General features: G+C 45.8%; 1 protein-coding gene across 4 annotated transcripts in view; it reads right to left on the reverse strand.

The window, feature by feature from the left end:
• Nucleotides 1–24,560, reverse strand: part of MYO18B (myosin XVIIIB) — a 196,199-nt gene that overhangs the window by 29,352 nt on the left and 142,287 nt on the right. For all 4 annotated transcript variants that reach the window (XM_029912648.1, XM_024196396.3, XM_029912647.1 and 1 more), the window contains exon 40: nt 4,776–4,909. In XM_029912648.1, coding sequence (XP_029768508.1) covers nt 4,776–4,909 — 134 coding nt within the window. The remainder of the gene's footprint in view (nt 1–4,775; nt 4,910–24,560) is intronic.

The raw sequence follows: 24,560 nt of genomic DNA on the forward strand, positions 1-24,560 counted from the left end.
CACTGTGTTGCCGAATTTGTGCTCCAGACCCAGGTCAAACCAAGCCATGCACATGAAAAATGAAGTGGGGGAAAGATGACTAAAACCTAGATGGGTTCTCCCAGGGTGGTAGTTTTGGGTGGCTTTTGTTTGTAGCTGTTTTCAACTACCTGAAGGGGGGGTTCCAAAGAGGATGGATCTCAGCTGTTCTCAGTGGTGGCAGATGACAGAACAAGGAGCAATGGTCTTAAGTTGCAGTGGGGGAGGTCTAGGTTGGATATTAGGAAACACTATTTCACTAGGAGGGTGGTGAAGAACTGGAATGCGTTACCTAGGGAGGTGGTGGAATCTCCTTCCTTGGAGGTTTTTAAGGCCCGGCTTGACAAAGCCCTGGCTGGGATGATTTAGTTGGGAATTGGTCCTGCTTTGAGCAGGGGGTTGGACTAGATGACCTCCTGAGGTCTCTTCCAACCCTGATATTCTATGATTCTATGATCTGTATTGGTCCCTTCATCCCTAATCTTTTTTTTTTTTTTTTTCCTTTAGATGACAGAATCTGTTCTGGTCTTTCACAACATCAGCACAGATTGGCTCAGAGTCTGCTTTCAGTGCACATGAAACAAACTTTTCCGGGCAACATGATTTTCATGCAATTGCCACTTCAGATGGCTGTTTCTCCTTATGCTGGTGAAAATGCTCTGTAAACCAGCTTGGTGGTGTGCAAACACAATCCCCATCATATTCACTGTATGTTCAGCTGTGGGATGATGGCTTTAATTGTAAAACACATTTGAACCAGTGCTCCTGGTCTGTATCAGAGGTGGGCACAAACCTTCCAAAAGGGTTTCACACTATGTTAGGGGTTTGGTCCCTGTATTCATTTGTCATTAGTGTCCACTCCTGATATGGTGATAGGTTGATTCCCTTTAAGAGATTCACTCCCTTTAAAAGTACAAGCCAGTTTAATATTCTCAAATCAGACCCGGCAGAGAAAAAAAATTGAGACCATCTATCTTGGATTATAGGCAGAATATCTAGGGAAAACGTGGAAGATCAATGTAGCTGCAGGGTATGTAAAGGCAATACATCTGAAATTCCATCTGAAACTAATCAAAGCACATCTAATACGAACACAATCACATTTTCACCAGGTATTGACATCTCCTTGGAAAACGAGATTTTGACAACTATGAGTCAATATCACAAAAAAGGTGAAAAGCTTTAACCAGCCAGCAAATCTTAGGGTTCACTTACATATCTCCAGGGCCAGTGCTACCATTAAGGCAAACTAGGCGGTTGCCTAGAGCGCCAAGATTTGGGGGTGCCAAAAAGCGGTGCCCCCAATTTTTTTTTTACAGTGTTCCTACGCCCCCTCCCCAAGCGTGCAGTCGCCGCTCCACTTCTCCCGCCTCCCAGGCTTGCAGCGCCAATCAGCTGTTTGGTGCCGCAAGCCTGGGAGGGGAGAAGAATTAGAGCGGGGGCGGCGTGCTTGGGGAGGAGGCAGAGCAGAGGTGAGCTGGGGTGGGGAGCTGCCGCACGGCTCCCCGGGGGGGAGCTGCTATGTGGGGGGGGGGCGCCTCAGGGCGGAGGGGGGGCGGGGAGCTGCCATAGGGCTGGGGGGGGCAGCGCAAGGTGGAAGTTTCGCCTAGGGCCCGAAACTTCCTTGCACCAGCCCTGCATATCTCTTCTTAAACAGGCGGATTCCAGGGCTGTCTGGACACTGTAATGAATGAAGAAAAGATCATTGCACTTGGCGATGGATTGTGCTGTCTTTACTAAACCACAGTGGAAGTCAGAGGATCAGCTTCTGTTTGAGGAGATCAAAAACATTTCAGATTCATTGTAACACAACTTTCTCCTCCAGCTGTCATTACAAGGAGGAGCAGAGCTACCAGGGCCTTTTCCTATCTGTTCAAAATATGTCCTAAAAATCAGACACACCGGAGAAGAAAGGCATATGGGTGTGCGTGTGCGCACACACACACACACAGGCCACCGTTGTGCACACTGGGGGAGAGGTATATTGGTAGAGTGATGTATGCCAGTCCAGAGCCCACTGATGGTAGTGCAAGTTGGGTCAGTTGGATGGCTAACTATCCTGTAACATGCTCAAACACAGCCCAGATCTGTAGGCTGACTAAAGGGCCTGATGTGACAAGTACATGTTATGCCTGCTGTGAGCCACAATGCTATTTGCAGTTCTTCTGCATCAGAGAGCATTGGCTTTCCTAGGATCTACTTAATGCAATATGTTTGGGGCTTGACGCTGCTCTCACGCCTGTGTGCATCAGAATTAACTCTACTGAAGTCAGAGGGGGGAGACAACATCAGGCATTGAGCAGTTGTAAATCTGAGCCCCCTGCAATGCATCATAAACCTGGTTTGTTATAGATCTGGTAGCGTTCAATGAACCATCCAGAAGGACTTAATTTACTAATTCAACTTAGTAACAGGTTGCGCTGGTTTTAGGATCCACTGGTTAAAAGTTAAAGACTGCAGGGAAATGAGAAAATCTGAAGCCATGGATGTAGAGGAGGGGTAAATAACTGTAAAAAGGGCAGAACACCATTTTCCTCAGCACAGCAGCCTGGAGAGTCCCTGCTGAGAAGTACTTCTCATCTCCAAGGAAAGCATGACTTGTATCTGAAATCAGTTTTGATTAGAAAGGGCATTTTTGAGCTCTTGGGTTCCACCCTGTTCTACCCGGTTTTTGGGGAAAGAACTGCATCTTTTCAAAGAATGGTATCAATATATATATGTATATATACACACACGCGCCCCATTCTTTGAAAATATATAATCTTCATATAATATTGAATAAGTATATCTTTTCAAAGAATGGTGTGTGTGTGTGTGTGTGTGTGTGTGTGTGTGTGTGTGTGTGTTTATATAACCCTTCTCTCTCTTTGTCATAATGCCCTCTTAGCAATGAGGGAAAGGAGGGAACAACAATCATCAGAATGAAGCTAGTCCAAAAATGGGGAATGGAAATTGAATGGAAATTTTTTCTTGTCAAAAATTTTCAACCAGCTCTCCTGCAAAAACGGATTCTCTCTCCTCACCCAACCTCGATTTTGAAGGCAAGTAAACGTCACAGGGCTGTCTGGGTTTTTTTTAATCAATAACGTTAGTTTATTGAGCATCTAGTTGTCAGAAATCTGATAATTAGATGATCTGTGGAAACATCCTTCTCTCACATTAGCAGCTATGGCTGAGGCAGCCCAGTGCGTACCCCTTTAAGACTGAGGCTTTCCAGGAGACTTCCTCTTACAAAGAGCGAGGAGTCCTGTATTCACGGCAGGGGGAGCCCGGAAGAGACAGAGCAGATTTATTTTCAGGAAGAACATCCTATTAGATCTGCTGCAAGAGCAATGGTCTTGTCTGGAGGCTGTCTGGGAAAGAGAGACTCTGAAGCAGTCAAAGAGACTAAAAAGCAGTTAGGAAGACAGATGGCACTGGACTGATTTACCATTAAAGAACAAATATTTGAAGAGTTGTGTGAAGATGAGTAACAGAAGGGAGGTTTCAGACTAGCATTTCAGGTATTTGACAGTATATGTGAAAGCCATGGGGAAAAGAATGACTTTAGCTGAGTAAGAACAGGTCTCTCAAACACAGATCTGGGAAGAGCAGTTAGATAATTAGCACTGGAGACACAGCAGGGCATCCTGGGTTTGGGGGCAAATTCCCCTGATCTGGAGATTATTCCGTCATTTGTTTTGTTTAGCACAAAATTCACTGCTGGAATTATTTTGCCTTTTAATTTGTCGGAGAATTTTATTTTTAAATTGATCTGGTAACAGTCTTTTTAAAGGCTTGTTGTCAAGGTTTTTAGGTGGTAAATTTGACTTGCAATGGATTCATTTTGCCCAACAGTCTGAAAGCACAAGGTCACAAGCACTTCTCTGCAGGAAGGAAATGTGAAATGTGTTGGAGAATAAAGATTTCAATTCCAACTGGTATTTCTGAGCCTCCTGCTGGGAACATGCATTTTTCTGAAACGTGAGATCATTTTGTGACACTGGCACTAAAACGATTATCCCATCCGAGACTGGAAATGCTTTCCCCAGTGGCTTTAAGATCTGATTAACAAACAGGAGGAAAACTTTAGAAATTAAGCATATCGTTTTAACTATTCAACACTGACATTTTTATCATTAAGTTTAGCCCCCTTCAATCCTGGCCTAAATCCACTTCAATTGTGACACAGCAAAAGGAAGTTATCCAAAGGCTGAAGGACCAATGCAAAATTAGGGCCTGGTTTTCCCATTGCCCTGTGCCTTGTGTAGCCATTTCCACTTGTGTTAAAACACTGCCCTGCTGCCTTGGGAGCATTCGACTCCTATTTTGCACTGGTTCAAATGACTGCACAAGGTGAAGAGCCATGAGCCATGGAGCAGGAGGCCCTCATGTTCTGAAAAGACACAACCACAGCTATATTCATGACACCAAAGACGGGGGATTAACCCTCCCCCCGAGGGAAACCATGCATCTGGTGGAAAATGGAACCGTGATTTTTGGAACCCAAAATCTTTTTTCATTGATAAATGGTCTTTTTTTCTTAAATGAAAAATTGTGCATAGTAGGTGGCACTCACAAACTATGTTGAGTGGGATGATTTACGTGAACGTAGAAAATGGACCAATGATTTTTGTGACTAGACTATTTCCGTCACAATTAGAGACATCAGACCCACGTGGTCCCTAGTGTATCTGCACTAACTTTAGAATGCTTCCCCCAGGGATGAACCTGGCCGCCTTTGTTTTGGCTTGTTTCTTTGGTTTTAGTCTAGATACCTTTCTGTATCACTTTCATCACTGGACTGCACCTCTTCGAGGGCGACCTGCAGATCCGCAATGCGCCTGATCGAGGTTTCCAGGTCAGCTTGCAAGGTCTGCCTCACTGCAGACAGCTCATCCACCTGCTTCTCCTAGGAAAAACATATATTAAGATTAGGTTTTGCTCAGGAAAGTTGCAGACATTCAGCCATGGACCTAAATATCCAAGACGGGTAACACACCATTCACTTACATGATGTATTTTCTTATAGAATGTATTTGTTATTATTCCAGTAGCACCTAGAAGTGCCAACCAAGATAATGGCCCCATTGTGCTAAGTCACGTGCAAACACATGATAAGAGACCGTCACCGCCTCGAAGAGCTTACCGTCTGAATAGACCAGATAAGCCAGACAAAGGGTGGAAGAAAGGAAACACTAGTATCTGATGTGCAGGTGGGAAACTGAGGCATGGGGAGGTGAGGTGACTTCCCCAAGGTCGCCCAGGAAGTCGGTAGAAGACCCGGGGACTGTACCCAGATCTGCAGAGTCTAGTGATTTTAACCATTAGTCTATCTCCTCTTCCCTTCAAGAGCAGCAGTGTTATGGCAGAGGTTACAGTGCACCCCCAAATCCTGTAAGGAGACCCCCAAACTCCTGAACATTTCCTCTCGTTTTGAATGCTAACAGAGCTACATCCTCTGATGGCTTTTGACCTTGGGTTTTGGCCTCATGTTCTTTTCTGGTTTTGCTGAAACAGCCTTTAGAACTGCATTAACCTACTATATTTCTGTCCCCCAAAGTAAAATGAAACAAATGCAGGATCCTCTCTAGCTCCTGGGTGCAGCTGGCAGTTGGGCCTGCGCTCTCTGTAGGGCGGTGTTACTCTGATCTGGCCAGAAGGTAGATTCCATGATCTAGGATGCCTTTCCCATCTTTTCAGTCTTCGACCCATTGGATTGGGTTCCACCACAACTCTCTTAATGCGCAGGTTTTAAGATTCAGTTAAATTGTGCTTTATCCAGGCGAGATGTGAGGAAGGAAGGAGCTCATTCATAAGACTAATCTGGGAACAGACCTGCTGAGAGTGCAGGGGCCAAAGGGACATTTTTTTTGTATTTCTGGGTTGCTTATCCACTTACATAACATGGTACAAACTGCTGAAAGACAAAGCTCTTTTCTGAAACATTGCCAGCTTATAAGAAAATCAGAAGCTCAATTTAAACCGGGGCGGTGTGTGTGGGGGGAAGTGTCGCAATCCTGGATTCTATTGTTCACCGTCAACATCAGCAACAAGCTGTGGCTGAGATTTTCCCACCATAATTGCAATAATGGCTGCGTGAGCTGGCGCTAATCACATGGGGATTTCACTCTTCTACCACTCGCAGTCTTAACTCTGCAGTTTTAATTTGCTTATGAGTCTTTTCAGCTCACAGCTAGAAAGGCATTCTTCAGCCCGCTTTCCTGAACCGTCACATGACGGAGACAGAGCGCGCGAGCTGCAAATTTAACTTGATTGAAGGTGCCAGCTGTAAAATTGCAGTCTCTGTGGTGACAAGGTGAGAGATGATTTGTAGTGCAGGCAGCGACAGGCCTTAGTGCAGGAGCCAGCCGCCTGTCAGAGTAAATAATGAAAGCCTTGGTATCACAGGGTGAGCCGCCCTTAGGGAATAGCATTTCAGTTCATAAAACATGCAAAGAAATGTCTGAGTTGGGACTGCACACAATCACAGTCGCTTTTGGGAATGCTCCGATACTTGTCGAGACTTTAACGCCACCCAGATCTTTCTCAAATCTAGCGTTTCCAGGCCTTTATTCCCTGCCTATTAGGGGGGAAATGTAAGTGGACATCTGACTGGTTCCCTTCATGGAACTCCCCAGCCTAGGAGTTAGAGTGGGAAAGGACATAGCAGGTCATTTTGTTCATCCTCGTGCCGATGCAGGGTATGAAAAGTGCTCCGTGACATGGCTTTCTGCTCTGGTCCTGTGGTGTTGGAGGCCACACAGTAGCAGACACTACACAACTGAGGTGGGAGATGCGGCCAAATGAAATAAAGCAAAATACTCTAGCCTGGGAACACAGGCAGGGAAGTGTTAAATCACATGGGGAGAAAACGCAGAGCTTTAGCGACCACATCCGTAATCAGCTATTTGTAAATTTAAAACCAGCAGTAAAACAACCTATTGATAAAAAAGCAAACCTTCAGATATACTGATAACAGCCCTAATTAAAATAATTCCTCCGCTCCGGGAAGATGTGACTCAATGAAATGGAGTTCACTGGCTGCGTTCTGGGTTTGCTGCATTCTATTATTATTTTCCTGACATACCGATGGGGGACTGCACTCCCCCCTCAACACAATGGAATGGAATCGCTTCTCCGAATCTGGGAATTCAGCCGCTTTCTTACTCAATGTGGTGAAAATAAAAGGCCTCGGAGTCTTCTACAGAGGTGAAATATTAACAAATAACGTAATCTCAGCAGCTTGCATTGTGAGGACGCTCTGTCTCCTTGGGCAGCTGCCGTACACATCAGCTTGTTTTACATTGTGTTCACATGTTGTTATGAGTGTCTACCAAATTTTAAGGCTGCAATTTTCAATGCTGCTTCTAAGGGATCTGGACCCCCAGTTCTCATTAAAAGCAATGCCAACGGAGCACTCAGAAAGGAAGTGAGACCATCGAGTGAAATTCATCCGTATACCAAGGCCAGTACAAGGCGACTACGTAAGTCCCACTCAGAGCCATAGAGGTAGATTGAACCTTGGGTCGGCCTGGAGGATGGGGCAGCCCCTTGCAGAAGTAGTGGGACAAAACTCACCCCGAGTCACAGTCTCCCCCCTGCTCAGCTCGGTCTCTAGTACGGGGAAATAAGTTGACACACCCCTTTCTGGAGTCCTGCTTACCTCCCTCCTCGCAGCTGGCTGGCTCTGCTGGTTGGCACACAAAAGGGCAAACCCATGGCTCTACCCCTCCTTACCCCATTCATTCCCCTACGGGATATCAGGTGCACAACCTCTTCTCTCTCCCACCCCATTAGTGAGCTGCATACCGAGTCATGGGTCCTATGCCCCCCTTGGGTTCCCTGCAAGGCTGTGTAGGACCAGGACACAATCTTGCCTGGTGGGTGAGGTAGAACTTAAGTGGTGCCTAGGTCTTGTGCTGGTTCTCTACGTGGGGCTGAAATCGGTCCTTCCTCTGACATCTTAGGCCCGTATGCTCAAGTGTTTCCATTGCAGGGCTGGAGAGCTGGGTTCTAAAGGACTCTGGGCCCATCCTACAAGGTGCTGAATGAACTCCACTCCCAGAGACTTCAGTGGAAGGGGAGGGTTCAGCACCTTGCTCTGGGGGTGATTTTAGGAAGGTCACTTTTACTGTTGGGGAAACCCAGAGAGGCCAACACAATTCACCTTCCAAACAGGAGCTGTGCGAGGAGGAATTCATGTTAGTAAAGAGCTCTGAGAGCCAGTGGCCGAAGGCACCAGAGATGTGCAAAGTTACCAATCGTTTTGTGGGGAGTGGGGGTTAACGTTGGATGGTATTGAGCAGGTGACTTAATACATTACATTGCCACTGTGCTAATGATATCAATGGGCTTGGGATTCTTTTTGCAGCTTCTGGCCAGAGTGGTTAGTTAATGGTAGGCTGGAAAACAGAGATTTCTAATTAATGCTGGCAGCAGGGCTTAACAATACCGTTGTCCCTAAAACAGATGGGTTTACAGTTGAGAGCTGTCGAGTCATTGTTATTATTAGAGGCACTGGAACTGTTCCAATACTGCAAAAAAATTTCATGCAAATTTGTGTTCACTCTTCATTAACCTTCAAGTAATTCACTTGTGCAAATCCACGTGAAAAGTAAATTTTAAGTCTGAATGCTCCAACTTTCACTGAAAGTTAATTCTGAATTGTACATTCACTTATATAAATGTGCAGCAGGAACAGTTGGGGAACAGAACAATACTACATGATTTATGGAACCTGTCACTCAGCATGAATTGAGAATATTCAGTACTTTCCGAAGAATTAACAAAGGGATTTGAGAATTTCATGACCAGTCTGTAGGCAATTTGTAAATGGAAAAACAGGAGAAATTTGTCAAGTAAATGATTGGCTCAGCTTGAGCAGAATCAAATAAGCATAAAGAGAATGTCTGCTGTTTATGGATTGAGCAGAGGTCTAGGTTTGGTCTTATTTTATCCCAACTGATTCACACGTCCTTACCTGGGGACAGTTGAATTTGTAAATAAACCATGTAAAAAAAAAGACATAATAGACTGAGGAAGGTTTCAGAGATTGTAACACTCATATCTTTCCATCCTACAAGTTAATAAATTGTTAGTTTAGCCCACGTTGTACATACATCGAGGGCTTGATCCTTCATTGAAGTCAATAGCAAATCTCCCATTACCTTCAATCGCCCAGAATCAAGACCTTTGCTTTTAGAGACAAGCTATGGTAGAAGCAGACACAGCCAAATGCTGTATACTGCACATGGTGAGTATCTAGTGTACACTCTGCTCTGCAGCTGCGCCCTGGGGAGTGCCATGCACAGAGCATGGAAGTGAGCTGGATGGAGGAAAGGTCTGCAGAGTGGATTTGAGAGTAGTCCCTCGTTTAGCAGGTCAAAGCTCAACATTTATGGCATAATTTCTCTCTCCAGTCCACGGGAATGGAGTTAAGTACATTCTATAGGACAGAAGTTCCAGATGATTCAAGCAGGACAATCTTTCCTTTAGCCTCAAATGGATGATGCTATCCTAAAACTGCTGTTCATAGCATATATTGGGCTTTCCTATTAGCATATGCCTGGGATTTCAACTACTATCAACATAATTGGTGCCTGCAACAATTGTACCTATTTTGCCCTTCTACTTAAATTCAAACATGGCATGTCTGTACCACGCAATTTTCTCGAGGAAAGGAATAATCATATCAACATAATTAAATTTCAAATGCAAAAATTATCTTCTTTGCATAAACTGACAATAAAGTTCCCAACATCAGAACACCATTATTCCAGATAGCAATTCGAAAGACACCTTGACACACGTTGTTTCAAATTTGATGTAAATGCAAGAAGCATTTCCCCCTCAATACACCAACACCCATGAATTTTACATACTCATTGAGAATGGCCTGGAGAGAGGTTCTGACTTTCCTATTGAGAGAAAACACCAAGAAATGCTCCGAGCGCCCACTTCTATTGCTCTGACAAGTCCTTCGTGCTCTTGAAACGAAGGAAGAAAGATCCAAGGAGATGAGCAGCAGCAGCCGGAGGAGCTCACAGGCAGCCGACTAGGAAATCCCCAGACCCTCCTGGCAGGGAGAGGAGATGGCATAGGACCCTCTGTGCCAGCAGGGGTGATCCTCCTGGGGCCAGATCTGCTGGCCCCAAAGCTGGATCTCACCAGCTGAGAGGTGTAAAGCAGCCACCCCATCCTCCTTTCTCCAGCATCATTCTTGAGTCTGTGTTTTGCTTGTGGCCTTTCTGCACCTCCAGACACATCTCAGCATGACTCATGCTTGTTGCATTCTCCACAGAGGAAGCACTCTGGGGGCAAACAGCACCTGTCAGCATGGCATCTAAGAGACACGGGAGGGGGGTGGGTGGGTGGGTGGGAGAGCCTGCCCCGTAACATCTCAGTCAGTGAGACACAACAAACACCACCAGCAGGAGGTCAATGCGGGACACAGAGCATGCTACCAAAGAGACAACAAACCCCAACAACACCCCTCTCCTCAGCACAGCTTGGGCCGTTATGCAGGGCACCCAGTTACTTCTGAAACACCCCATCCAAGCGCTCAGCATGACACCCAGTTTTTCCCCAGTGACCTGAACGCTGCCCCCAGCAAAACATGCAATCCCTTCCCGGTCCAACAGTAAGGGAGCACCACAAGCGTGGCTAGCTTGTGTGTGTGGGGGGGTGTCTCTTTCTTACGTATCTCACCGTTCAAGCGTATTTAAACTGTCCTGTCAGCCCATAAAAGCTCTGCACGCTGTGCGAGAAGTCGGGTGCGAGGCCGAAAGAAAGGATGCCAGCGAGGCTGTGCAGCGTGGATAGAATTGGGGTGATGCACAGTGGCCCCCGGAAGACAGGCCGAGGTCTGACTGGACATGGACGGCAGTCACTGCCTCCAGCGCTCCTCGGCGAGCCGGGGGAAAAGCGGGCCCTGCCACGGCCCATGCAGTACCTGCCCTAGGCATAGACCACCTCTCTGCTTTCCCAGGCTGCCAGGCCAGCCCCTTCCAGCTGCAGTGAATTCACTTTAAAATAAAGCCTGGCAGACCGAGCATCAGTCTGAAGGAGGCCAGAGCCTGGTGGTGCTGTTCTACCTTTCTGGGTGCAGCCCTGGTGGAGGCACCTCCTTCCCGTCGAGCTGTCGGTTCCCTCCCTCTCTCACTCTCCCCAGTAGCTCTTTACTCCGCCCCAGTACACACCCCCAGGGGTGGGCGAGGTCTCTGACACTTTCTCCAGGCTTCCTGGCGGATTTCGGGCCAGTGTCTCCGACGGGAGGATCAGTTCCATCCACTCGCCCAAACGCTTCATTTCAATACACACGTACCGAGTGTGAGACGTCGGTGCTCCCGCAGGACGTTCCTGTAGCGCAGCGGTTCTCAACCTGCGGCCCGCAGGCCGCTCACAGCCCAATCGGCACAGAGCTGCGGCCCATGTGACACCCTCAGGGCCATACAGGTAGTATTGGATGGTAAATAGGTTGAGAAGCACTGCAGTAGCGCTTTCAGGTAGGAAGCGCTATTCTCAAGCCGAAGAACAATTTGGCTTGAGTGTAATTCAGCACAGCGCTTTACAAGGCAGCGCCCTCCAGAGCAGTGGCTCTCAACCTTTCCAGACGGCTGTCCCCCTTCCAGGAGTCTGATTTGTCGTGTGTACCCCCAGGTTCCACCTCACTTAAAAACGACTCGCTTACAAAATCAGACATAAAAATCCAAAAGTGTCCCAGCACACTGTTACTGGAAAATGGCTCGCTTTCTCAATTGTACCACAAAATTATAAAATAAATCAACTGGAATATAAATATTGTACTTGCATTTCAGTGTGTAGTATACAGAGCAGTGTAAACCAGTCATTGTCTGTATGAAATGTTAGTTTGTACTGACTTCGCTAGTGCTTTTTATGTAGCCTGCTGTAAAACTAGGCAAACATCTAGATGAGTTGATGTACCCCCTGGCAGACCTCTGAGTACCTTGGGGTACGCGTAGCCCTGGTTGAGAACCACTTCTCCAGAGTGATGTAAGCTGGAAACTGTAATCACCCCCCTTTTCTGCAAGCAAGACTGATGAAGACTGATCTACCCTCTCCATTCGAAAACTCTGAGAGGCGACTCTGAGAACCTCGGGCTATTTAGAGTGCATGAATGTTGCTCTAATCAGCCGCTCCTGCTGCCTGCATGACCCCCAGTGGTTTGCGTTGCAATTCATTTACCTCAAGTCACACCAAGGAGCACAGATGGAATGAATATCACAGCTGAAAGGACTATTTGCTCTATTGTGTATCGCAACACTTATCAGACACAAGGAAATAACTCGTGGGGCTCTGGGCTGGAAGGATTCTAGCTGTGGGATTGTTATTTCCATGCATTTCTCTATCAGCTCACCATGCCTGCCATGGAAAACGCTCTCTCCCTCTCTCTTTTCCACAGACGCAGATTATCACCTGGCATGACATGAAGCTGTAGATATCAAACTGCAGCCGCACGGAGCCCAGACACTACTGAAACCAGCCAACAGCTATTCACAGATCAGCCACACCCTTGGAAAGACTAACAAGGCTCTGCTGCTTGACAGTTGTTTTGTTATTAGCTTAGCTGTTTCTGCCTTTGGCTGTGTTTCCCGTTTCACAGAGGGTTAGAAGGGGAGATGGCCAATCAGCTCCCGTCTAGTCCATCCTCTCATTCAGGACAGAACTGTCCCATGCAGCATCCTATCTGGTGCTAAAGGGTGACCAGTTTAGTTGAGAGGGCCACTGGAATCTCAGGAAGCAGGCAAGGCTGCTGGGATTGCAAAGGGGAGCTGGCTGAGCTAACAGGGGAAGCGGAGAGAAGGAGTTTGTTGAGGGTGTATGGAGGACAGAATTGTCGCAGTAAAGCATAGGACAGGTGCTGGGTGTTCACTGACGAGGTGGCACTAACCAGTAGTGGGTTGGTCTATAGATGGCTTGAGATGCTAAATGGATTCAGGAACCTTTCCATACTTGCAGCTTTTCTAAAGATCTGTCTCCTGTTTGTACTAATCTTATGTGTATCTACCCTGTAATTATTTAATCGCTAGTTACTCAGGATCAAAGAAGAACTGCCAGTTATTCCATGTGGAAATCACCCCAATTATTACTGTAATTCCTGCTAAAATATACTTTATTTGATAGATGTACCATCTATTTATGCAAAGTGGCCCAAATTGGATTTTCCTACCGACTACGTGGGTGGATAAATTGCCTTAATGTACAGCACTGTCAAAAAAACCCCTGTACAATACCGTACAGTCAATAGTTCAAAAGCATTTATTTTAGAAAGCTGAGGTTAATATTACCCAACTTGGAATATGAATTAAAGTCTTCCAAGATAATAGGGAAGAGAATTCAGGCTGCCATTGTTATTGTATAACAAAAGCCATATGTAGCAAAAATCTATTTGTCGCAGTGAGGAAACCTTGTCTTCAAAATCTATACAGAAAATTTTGCAATTCAACTGTTGTCACATGCTTAAAGTTCCCAGCCTTGACATTCTTCAAATAAGCTTTCATACAAGACCATTTACTACTGATCTAATTAAACATCAAAATTCTGGCAATATATGTCATCAGCAAAGCAAGGAACACTGCCCTTCTAATGCAATTGTCAATGCTGCTCAGTTCTGAAAATGAGCCCAATGCTCTTCCCGAGATCGCCCTTTGCCTCAAATACTCCTTTGAACTTCCCCTTTCATATTGTCCTTTGTGGACACTGCGATTCCCAGACTGATCTGCCACACATCTTCCAGTGTGGCATAGAGAAAGAGAGACACTGTGCTGGGAAAATATTATTTCCGCTTTGTGAATGCTCCAGAAAAAAAAATAGCGAAGCTAGGTTCAATGAATCCAAGCCATGCAGCACACTCTGTTTAGCTTCAATAGAAACATTTTAAAGCAAACCAGTGATCCAACCAGAGATTACCTTCCATTTGGCAGCAAGCAGTGAAGTAAAAGACAAGTGCAGTGTACATAACAGGTAGTGAGAGAATGCAAGGACAATGGGGTTTTATTATGCATGCTAACATGCTTGAAACACTTAAAGTGTCAAACACTTTCCAGGCTGGAGGTTCTTACTGTCTGTAATTATTGATTGTGGGTCAGGTTATGTGCGCAGTTACTCCAGTGTAAATCCAGAGTAGTAACTTCATTGCCTTTACTGGTGTCACAGAGATCAGAATCTGGCGCTTTTGCTCTAGAGTTTGCTAACATTATGCAGCATTACCTCCGGTGCCTAGAAGAGGACATGATTTAAAGCTGTGTGATAAGCCTCTTTCCAGGCTGTGCAATTTGTTAGAACACAGTGTGCTACTGACGAGGCCAAATGAAGGGGCTTTGGGTTTCTTTTTGCAATCACGACTCTAATCCAGCTGAGACAAGAGCTGAGCAGAATCTCCTCTACTTGTTGGAAATGGGAAGGCAAAGCAAGGCCAGCAGTGACCAAAGTGTCTGCAAATAAAAGGATGAGAACTGCTCAAACCCTCAGCTGCAATGGGTTGGAGGACAAGGAGAGCATGATCAGAGTGCAGTGAATATAGTTGGTGGTGGATAATTTATACAATTTGCCTCATTTAATGGTTCGTGACCTATTGACAAGCACCTGACATGTTCTCAAGGTCATTTGAAATTATTTCAACAAAATCTTCTTGGGGAGTCGACTGTCTGTTGGCAGTTCGTTGCAAATGATCCATATTTGAAATTCAAACTATGTTGTTCTGGTTTGATTGGATACATAGGTCACATGGTATTGTTTCTGCTCCTCCCACTGGAGGAGCATAACCTTTAGAGTCAAGTTTCTGGTGTGAATAGCAAAGACTGCAAATTCAGAATTTGCTTTCCACAAACAGTCTCCAATATTCACTTAAACACGTGTTCTTTCCATGAATATTCCTGCCAGTAAACACAGTGGCTATGTTGATTAATATACGCTGGCTAGCATACATACATATTATGCTAATAATACTACCCGCAATATGTATTCCAAGCATTTAAGCATACATGCTATTAAGCATTATTATAGCAGTTATATATCCCATACTGGTCTGTATCTTTATTATAATCACGTTCACTTATGCTAAGTATCCCATAATACCTTGCATTCGCTGAAGTAAGCTTTGTCTTAAGATAGGAAAACTGTCAGTATCAGAATACATAATTGTTTCCTCATTACAACAGATAAGAAGTTATTCTCACAAATCTATTTATCCCGGTACCAGCCTAGGAGCTGTCTTCACACCCCTTAGTGCCTGGAATGCTTGTACCCAGAACAAAGATAAGGGTGCATCATTACCTGGTACACATGGGTTCAGAACAAAAGATAAATGGGCAGTACACCATGATACCGGTAACGAACAAGGTAAAAAACTGATTAACTGAATCTAGTTTCAGGTCACGTATATAGTACCTTTTACTGGTACACAAATAGGGTATATAAAGATGGCTTTAGGGATGTAACTTTGGGGATCACACCTTCTATGAAAGGTGAATGCACCATCACTCCACAGGATTGCTCTTCGTAGACTCGTACGAAGTCTTTTTCCTGTACCATATTAATAAACCTTATTGACACTGGTTATTTGGGCTAGAGTATATTTCATAATGGCCCAAAGTGTGGTCGAGCAATTGACTATACAATTTATCAACAGCTGGAATAATCACAGAAAGAAAACACTATTGAGGCAAAACTCATACAAAACACATTCCTTTAAAAAACGGATGAAACCATAAATAGGGAATGACAGAATTCTGCTGAGCCTGCAAATGGAGTTGCATGGCTCTGTCAAGGCATTGGGGAACTAGTAAGACATTTATTTACTGACACCTGATGGTAGTTTTGACAGACATGCAGGAGAAAATCCAAATCACAAGCCTACTCTGCATTTCCTTTGCTTGTCTAAGGCTTGGCCTACACTTACCCCCCAAGTCGAAGTAAGGTACGCAAATTCAGCTACGTGAATAACGTAGCTGAATTCGACATACCTTACTTCGAACTTACCGCGGTTCAGACGCGGTCCACACGTGGCAGGCAGGCTCCCCGTCAACTCTGCGGTACTCCTCTCGTTGAGCTGGAGTACCGCAGTCGACGGCGAGCACTTCCTGGTTCGATTTATCGCGTCCAGACCAGACGCGATAAATCGAACCAGGAAGTTCGATTTCCAGCCGCCGAACTAGCGGCTAAGTATAGACCAGCCCTTAGACTGAGTTACACCCATGCACTGTGGTCTTCAAGACCTGGATGCGAGATAGCATCCTCTTGGCACAGAGAGCCCCCCTTGGAAGTGGGAGTGGGAAGGCTGGGCCTACCATCCTGTCAAGCTCAAGCCTCGCCTAAAGTTGTTGCTAGACAGCGAGATGGTTTTTCTGTGGTGAAAACCACCCGTGGTGTTGGGTCATGTTTAGATTTGAGCCATGCTGAGGCCTGACTGTGGCTCAACCTGCCAGACCCCAGATTCAGGTATGTTTGTATCAGGAGGACAGATCCTCCCCTCTGCCTCTGTGGAAAGAAGAGATGAAAATCTGATGGATCCAGGCAGAGACCGTCTGGAAGGGCTGGGAAACCTCCTGGGCCTGGGGATAGGAGGTAGGAGTTGGGGCCAGAGAGGCAGCCACTCTCCATAGATTCAGCCTGCCGACACCCAGAGAAGGAGCTCACGCTGACATTGGTAGCAATCCCAGGAAGTTAATGTTGGCAAGGCCCCCTCGGGCAAGGTGTGAGGGCAGCAGCCCAAGGATACGATCAAAAGGAAGCTGCAAGTGCTGACTCACATGCCCCAGTTCTCTGCTAGGTCAGAGCTGGGCTCGAGTGCAGTGAAAAATGGGAGCAGGTTCCAGCCTCCTTATTCAGAGCCACCCGGGCCAGCAGGAGGGGTCCTCTCTGAGACAGGCTGCTGACAGCAGGTCCCTTCTGCCGGGGGAGGATAGGTGGAGTGGGGCTCAGCTTTAGCATCCCCAAACTGTCCTGCACACACACACACACACCCGCGTCCATGACACAGCCACTCTTACACCAGACTATGTCTGCTCCACACCAGTGCAGATTCTCCCTACACAGGGGCAATTCTCCACTGGGAGTCTCTGGCTGATTTAAGGCCACTGAGTGTTCCAGCCCACAGAGTTTCCAGTCTCCTGCATGGAAATAACCACCCAGGCAATGGCTAAGAACAACATCCTACCTGGCCATCCCACTTGCTGCCTCATCAGCCTAAGCCAGCGCCAAGGCTCTGAAAAGGGATTTACAAGCCTTTCTTTCTTACAGCTCAAATGGTGTTTAATTGGCCTCAAAAGCATTTCAAGATAAGGCAAAGCAGAGATTAGCCAAAGTGAAATAATTTAGTGTGACTTAGTCTATAATGGATTTGTGGTCAGAAGACTTGGAAAATTCATTACAGCTCCTTCATGTCTCTCTATTGTTTTTGTGTGTATTCTGCTGTCGCAGCATAAACTTTGTCAAATTTCCCATCCACCTTTAAGTGAAGTGTAATCTAATTATAGATGTTTGGATCGGCTCTATTTGAATAATTTAACGTACACCTGCAGCATTCATCAATCATTATTATTTTTAATTAAGTAATTAACTTTGAGGTTTTCAGCAAGTTTGAAGTGATGAAATTTCCAGTCTAACTCTCAGGCGAGACGAGATTAGTATCTGTTTCTAATCTTTCAAACACAGGCTTTATTTGTAATTGGTACTAGCAACTGCAAGTGCCGATTAATTGCTATAGAATTTTTTTTCCCCCCAATGACGAAACAAAACTGTACGTCTTATATGCGCTGGATCTAATTATGCTAAGGTAGATTGCCCAATGAAAGCTTTTCGTATCATGCTCTCTCATCTCAAAGTGGGGCTTAGAGAGATTGATTTTAGCTAAATTTAACCACAGATGATATCAAGCAAAGTCATTCGCTTTTAGGGAAAGGCACAACTCCAAAAGACCTGTGCCGGGAATGTTCAGGGATGGGGGCTGTAAGTTGGTCATCGGCTGTTCAAAGCATTTAGTTAAAATTCGGTTGATATCCTTTAATTTGCTTTATAGTGCAACCCCTTTGAGAATCCAGCAGCAGTCCATACACCTCACTAAGAGTAGAAATACCTGTGTTTCTTCTATCAAGCTCCCAGCAAAGACTGAGAAACCATTAAGCCTTGCAAATGAAAACAGTTTGTAAACACCAAGGCTATAATGTGCTAAGCCGTTCTGGATAGCACGCTGATAACACTACTGTAATTAGGAAAGCTATCTTCTGTCATGAGAACCATAAAAGGTGTTATTTACACTGTGACTGTAGCCTAAAATACCTTCCAGATGGGATTTTTTGAAGAAATACTTGAGATCTCACTTAAAATAGTTAACAGTGCTCAAAGTTTCACATCTATTAATAGAAGAAACATTTAGAAACGTTAAAGTAAACTTGTACATGCTTGGTTTTAAGATAAAGGTCAGATTCTCGTCTCTGCCACACTGGTGTTAAGTGGGAGCGGCTGCATCTTGGAATCACATTAACTGAGATCAGAATCTGGCCACCTGTGTGCTGCTGAACTTGCTGAAAGCCAGGGGAAGGCTGGACAGTGACTGACATTGTTAACCAGGTCCAGAGGCTGAGAACTAATTATTACACCAGGAATCAGAATTACAACCTGGAAGCTTTAGCCTGAGTGCAGGTCTAGAGGGTTCTAACTTAGCAAGTCATTCTCCCGCCACAGCACACACGGAGTCTTGGAGAACACTCTCGCCAGCTGTCATTCTCCTTGATTCCCTGATCCTGGCCCAAGATATCCCTTACCCAGGGAGAATGGGAAGCTTGCTATCACTCAGCACCATCCCTGACCCTTATCCCAGGCTCCCCTTTGAGGCCCCTCTGCGTGTGCTCCATGGAAGTCTGGGCCTGGGATGATGAAGCAGGGCAGGAGATTGCTAGCACTGCTGAGATCATCTAGGTACACCTCACCAAAGCAGTTCCCTGCCATTGCAGGGATCTCAGGCACTGATGGTATTGTCTGCCTGAGGCACACAATAGTGCAGTCTCCTAAGGGCTGTAATACTCTAGTCTAATTCAGGTTATTGGCTTCAATACAAGGGGGTAGGTGGGATTCAGTGGCCTGTGATGTGCAGGTCAGACTAGTTCTCCTGCAGATCACAGCTTACCTTATTCACATGGGCCGTGTTAGCAACACATCCAGCATGTGCAGAATGGTCCTGCTTAGGCCTGACTCTCAGCTGTGAAAAACTGGAGGCTTTCCACTGAACTTCACAGATGCTACAGTTACACAAACACTTCCAGGATGCTTCTGTCTGATTGCACCATTACCCTTAGCTGCCAAACACATGTCAGGTTACAGAGACATTATCTTGCATGAACTGTGAAAAGGGTGCTCCCTCTCTCATTGCCACCCCTCCCAAGCATAGGGGTACCCCCACGCTTCTGTGAAAAGGCAGGACCACGGTGAGTGGAGCCTCTCTCTGCAGGGGCACCACAAATGCTGTAGAAGCCCAGCCTAGGGAAGGAACGTGTAACCTGTTATGTCTGTTATGCCTACCAAATTCATGGCCATGAAAAACGCGTCACGGACTGTGATTTTAGTCAATTAGGTAATAAAGTGCCATCGCTGGTAAAATGTGGGTCTGGCTAGAGAATCTTGCCTGTATGCTCGGGGTTCTACTGATCGCCATATTTGGGGTCGGGAAGGAATTTTCCTCCAGGGTAGATTGGCAGAGGCCCTGGAGGTTTTTTCGCCTTCCTCCGCAGCATGGGGCAGGGGTCGCAAGCTGGAGGATTCTCTGCGACTTGAAGTCTTTAAATCACGATCTGGAGACTTCAACAGCTGAGTTAAGGGAAAGTGGGTGGGTCAGCTTTTGTGGCCTGCATAATGCGGGAGGTCAGACTAGATGACCATAATGGTCCCTTCTGACCTTTAAGTCTATGAGTCTATGAGTCTATGAGTAAATCTGGTCTTTTGTGTGCTTTTACCCTATACTATACAGATTTCATGGGGGAGACCAGCGTTTCTCAAATTGGGGGTCCTGACCCAAAAGGGAGTTGCAGAGGAGTCACAGGATTATTTTAGGGGTGTCGCAGTATTGCCACCCTTACTTCTGCGCTGCCTTCAGACTAGGCGGCTGGAGAGTGGCATCTGTTGGCCGGGCGCCCAACTCTGCAGTTAGCAGCACAGAAGTAAAGGTGGCAATACCATACCATGCCCCCCTTACTTCTGCGCTGCTGCTGGCACCCGCCCTGCATAGCTGGGCTGCCGGCCAGCAGCTGCCACCCTCCCTCCAGCCACCCCTCTCTGAAGGCAGCACCACTGCCAGGAGCGGTGCAGAAGTAAGGGTAGCGGTACCACAACCCCCCCCCCCCCCCCACACAATACCCTTGCGACTCCCCCACAACTCCTTTTTGGATCAGGACCCCTACAATTACAACACCCTGACATTTCATATTTAAACAGCTGAAATCATGAAATGTATGATTTTAAAAATCCTATGACCATGAAATTGACCACAATGGACCATGAATTTGGTAGGGCCCTAGTTATGTCAGTTGGGCATGTTGTATGACTACTGATTGTTCCGCTAGAGAATTTCATTACACTGCATGGCCTTTGAGGGCATTTTAATGTGTGGAAAACTCCCACTGGTGCTGTTGACCTCTTTGCACTTCAAGCTGTAATCCCAGCCCTCAGGGAGTTTTTTTCCTCTCTTAAAATACAAACAGCTGTAGATAGTTCAGTAAGTAACAATGTTAAGCACAACAGGTACCTCTACTGCAAGATACCCACTCTGGTGTGCTTTCAACAAGTGCTTTAAATTTACTTTGTATTAACTTTGATATTTGTAGTGATAGTATGAATAATTAAAATGCAGATCTAGGAAACCTATAGTTATTAATTGGAATCTATGTCATGCATTTAGGCATCTCTGTGCCAGGAAATCTGCAGTTGCAAAGGGGAATGCCCTGCCAGAACTGCACAAACTAGCACTGAAAACTGCCGGGCCAGGACAAGGCACGCAATGGGGACTCCCCGCAGCAATTGCCGAGGACCCTGCCTTTTCAAAGATGGCTACTGACACCTGCAGCTACTCCTGGGATGCTTGGGCAGTGCGGGCCCCCCTCACCCCCCTCCAGAGCGGGGTAGCTGGGAATAGGCCTCCTGAAAATCCTCACGGACTCTCCAAGGCCCGTGACAAAGCTTACAGCCTACCCCTACTCGTGTATACCCCTATATAACAGCCCAGCCGTGTAACCTGACCTGTTAGTTATTGCAGGCTACCAGGCGCATGCTGATGTATAGGGGCAGGTCCTCAGCTGATGTAAATGGTCATAGCTCTATTGGGGCCTCAATTGCAGCTATGACAGTTTAACCCAGCTGAAGATCTGCCCGGTAACATTTAAGGCCCGAAGGAACCCTTACGATTATCTAGTCTGACCTCTCCTGTAGAACACAGGCCAAAGAATTTCACCCTGTAATTCCCCTATCAAGCCCATAATGAACGAGTGTGCACATAAGATTAGAAGAGAGCTGGTTTTGCTTTTAAGCTCCCAAGGGTTTATTCTAAATAGTCAGCTAACTCAGGGTCATGTCGAAAAAGAGACGAGGATTTCAGTTTCCGCTGTAGCACAGAGAACAGGTGGCTGGGACTAAAGCTTTTAACCTCTGGGCGCTCAGCACTGCGCCGGAGAGAAGAGAAGCAGGCAGCAGCCCTGAGCACGTCCTGCAGAGCCACATCTTTCAGGAGGAGGAGACATAGCTTCTGGGCAGATACTTTTTCCACACACAACAGAAGAGGAGAGCAAGATGCCCCTGAGCACACGCCACTCACTCCACGAGGAAGCAAGCACCGAAAACTAACGTCAGAGTGGGCTCTTGTAAATAAGGTCCTCTCGTGTGGAGGAGTAATAAAGCAAAGCAAATGTTATGGCTCCTGGCCCTTTGCCTTGGGGCCAACGAGTCCTTGCGCCTTGTCGGAATTTTCCACAATGGATAATGGAATAGGGACCTGGATGCTCCTATCCCCCAAATGTCCAGGTTTGAGTCACTCACCAAGAGCCTGTGGATTCAGACTGAAATTCCAGCTCTTCGGCCCAGCTCAGATGCCAAGGTAGTATCTCCACTAAGCACAAGTCAGTACTGAGGGCACTGACACCAACCTGAACTCTGTAGTAAAGGGGTCACCATAGGGATAACTGAATTACCCAAAGTATTAGGGGATGGATCTATGTTCCACGCCTCCCTACTTCCTCTTTGTCAGTGGGAGCCATCCCCCCTCCCACACCCCCAGCACATACAATTTTATTTTGTTTTTTATGATGAGGTTGGAATAAAGCAGCACATTCCCAGCCCGCACTCCTGTGCGCAGAGCATTATTTTTGTTCCACTGTGCAGACCTTTTACAAAAAATCTCCATGAGGAAACAGTGAGTCTGGGCAAGTTTGCCACTGGTTTAAGTTAGTGGCATGGTGGAAAACAATTTCCCTTTAGACATAAATTTTCATATGGCTTCACCACTGCTAGACGTGACCTATTGGCATTTTATGTATTCACACATATCTGAGCATTGCAAATGCAATTTTTAGCACTCTTAGAAGGAACATTGAATTTTGAAAATCCACCTGCACAATAAATAAGTCTCTTCCTTCCATTTCTCCAATTCACTTAGTGGAATGAGGGGCCAAACCCCACACAGGACAAAGGAAGAATTGTATTTATTTATTTATTTTGGTAGGTGCAGACTAGGTCTGAAGTACTGTTAAGTGAATAATTCATGCAGTATTTATAATTTATGTTGGATTTAACAGGAGCAGAGCCATAAGTGGTTGTCTATTAACTATTTATGTTCTCACCACCAGTTGACAAGCATGGCTGGGCACTGAGATCACAGCTCTCCTGCAATGTTTTATTTAAACATTATTAAAAGTACACACAGTCCTAAGGAATGCCTTCACTTTCAGGGAATACTAGACTCTGCTGCTCAGTGTTTGCTCAAAATACTCACTGGATTCCAACATAACTCACTAGAAGGTCTTCATCCAACCCCTCCACACACAATGGTCCATCCCCACCTCCACTGGATGAAGAGATTTTTTTGTGGCTCATCTCACAAGCCTGGGCAATGGGCATTGGATGTGCCTGAATGTTTTCTGAAGGGCCTTACCTCCTAGCACAGCAGTGTTCCTTAACTGCTTTCCATTAGGCTCATGCATTTGGGCAGCAGAGGTCAGACTGGAGAAACGCAGATATCTTGGTATCTGGGTAAATTTAAATCAACCTACATGTCTTTAGCCTTTGCTTATGGCTCTGTTATTTTTACGGGGTTTTTGTGTTGTCTCAGGTAGAGGCATAAACTAGGATTCTCGCTGATGCCTTAGGTTCTTCAAAACCCTAGCCCTAGAAATTGAAGTATCAGGTGTTGTGTTACATCAGCCCCATAAATGTCTCAATGAAGCATTCAAAAATTCTTTGTTTATGTTTACGCTTATATTTTCCAAATGCAATTAACAAAACCTGTGCACTCTTCTAAAAAACAACATCCAAGGTTTCAAAAATGATGCATTTCTACCGAATGCCCTTCTGAATTAGCTAAACCACTAGAGTCTGCAAAAATGGCAAATACACATTCTTGGAATTAGCCAAGTATCCAATGCTCTTTAATTGTGAGTGCAGCCTAGAGCTGGTTCAGATGGAATTAAGGAATTGATCGGAACATTTGATAGATTTCCTTTCATTCCTGGGGGAGAGTGGGTCCTTTCTAGACAGAATTTTCTGGCCATCTATACAAAATTTGCATACAAACATACCTAAGTGCGTTTCAGCCCCCTGCAACAAAAATCACTCAGACTAAAACACCTTTTCCTGGGTTTTGTACATTTAGAGCAGGTAAATTGTTCATCACAACTGATTAATGTGCTACTTGGATGGAGAAAGTCCTCTCTTTTGCGGGCTGTACAGTTCAGATGAATGGATGCAAAAGGGAAACTTGTGACATGAGTTAAGTCTCTTTCCATTCAAATTTCTCCCTTCCTGTCTCAATGCACCAAGACACACTGGCCATTGTGGATGGCTCCTAGTTGTGCCTCTGTTCAACATCATGAGATGGGGAAGGAGGGATAGGGCAGCTGGGTGAATAGAAGAGTTTACTATTGATCATTCTGGATCAGTGGTTTGCAACCTTTTCCATACTGTAATCCCATGTTACAACGGAACACATGCTGGGAGAGTGACGAATGGAGCTCTACTCTTCTATGTAAGCAATTGCTCTCGTTGTCAGGGGTGCTATGCAGTGAGGAACAGGAGAGTAAGTGGGGTGCACAATTATGAATGGGAGAAGAGATGAGATGAGAGCGCATCCTCCCCTCGCATGGAGGAGAAGGGAACACCACGCAACAAGTCACACCACGCAACAAGTCACACCCTATTACCGAAAGCCTGTCATAAAATATTACATCAATAATAATCACCCGTGAAGTGACAACCCCCAAATCCACCCCTTCCCTTGAAAATTAACACAGGAAAATATCCTCTATGATACTGCAAACACACGAACGTTCAGGATCTCCAGGGTAAGG

The sequence above is a fragment of the Terrapene carolina genome, unplaced genomic scaffold (assembly GCF_002925995.2).
Source record: "Terrapene carolina triunguis isolate 2854851 unplaced genomic scaffold, T_m_triunguis-2.0 Scaffold234, whole genome shotgun sequence".
Classification (NCBI taxonomy): domain Eukaryota; kingdom Metazoa; phylum Chordata; order Testudines; family Emydidae; genus Terrapene; species Terrapene triunguis.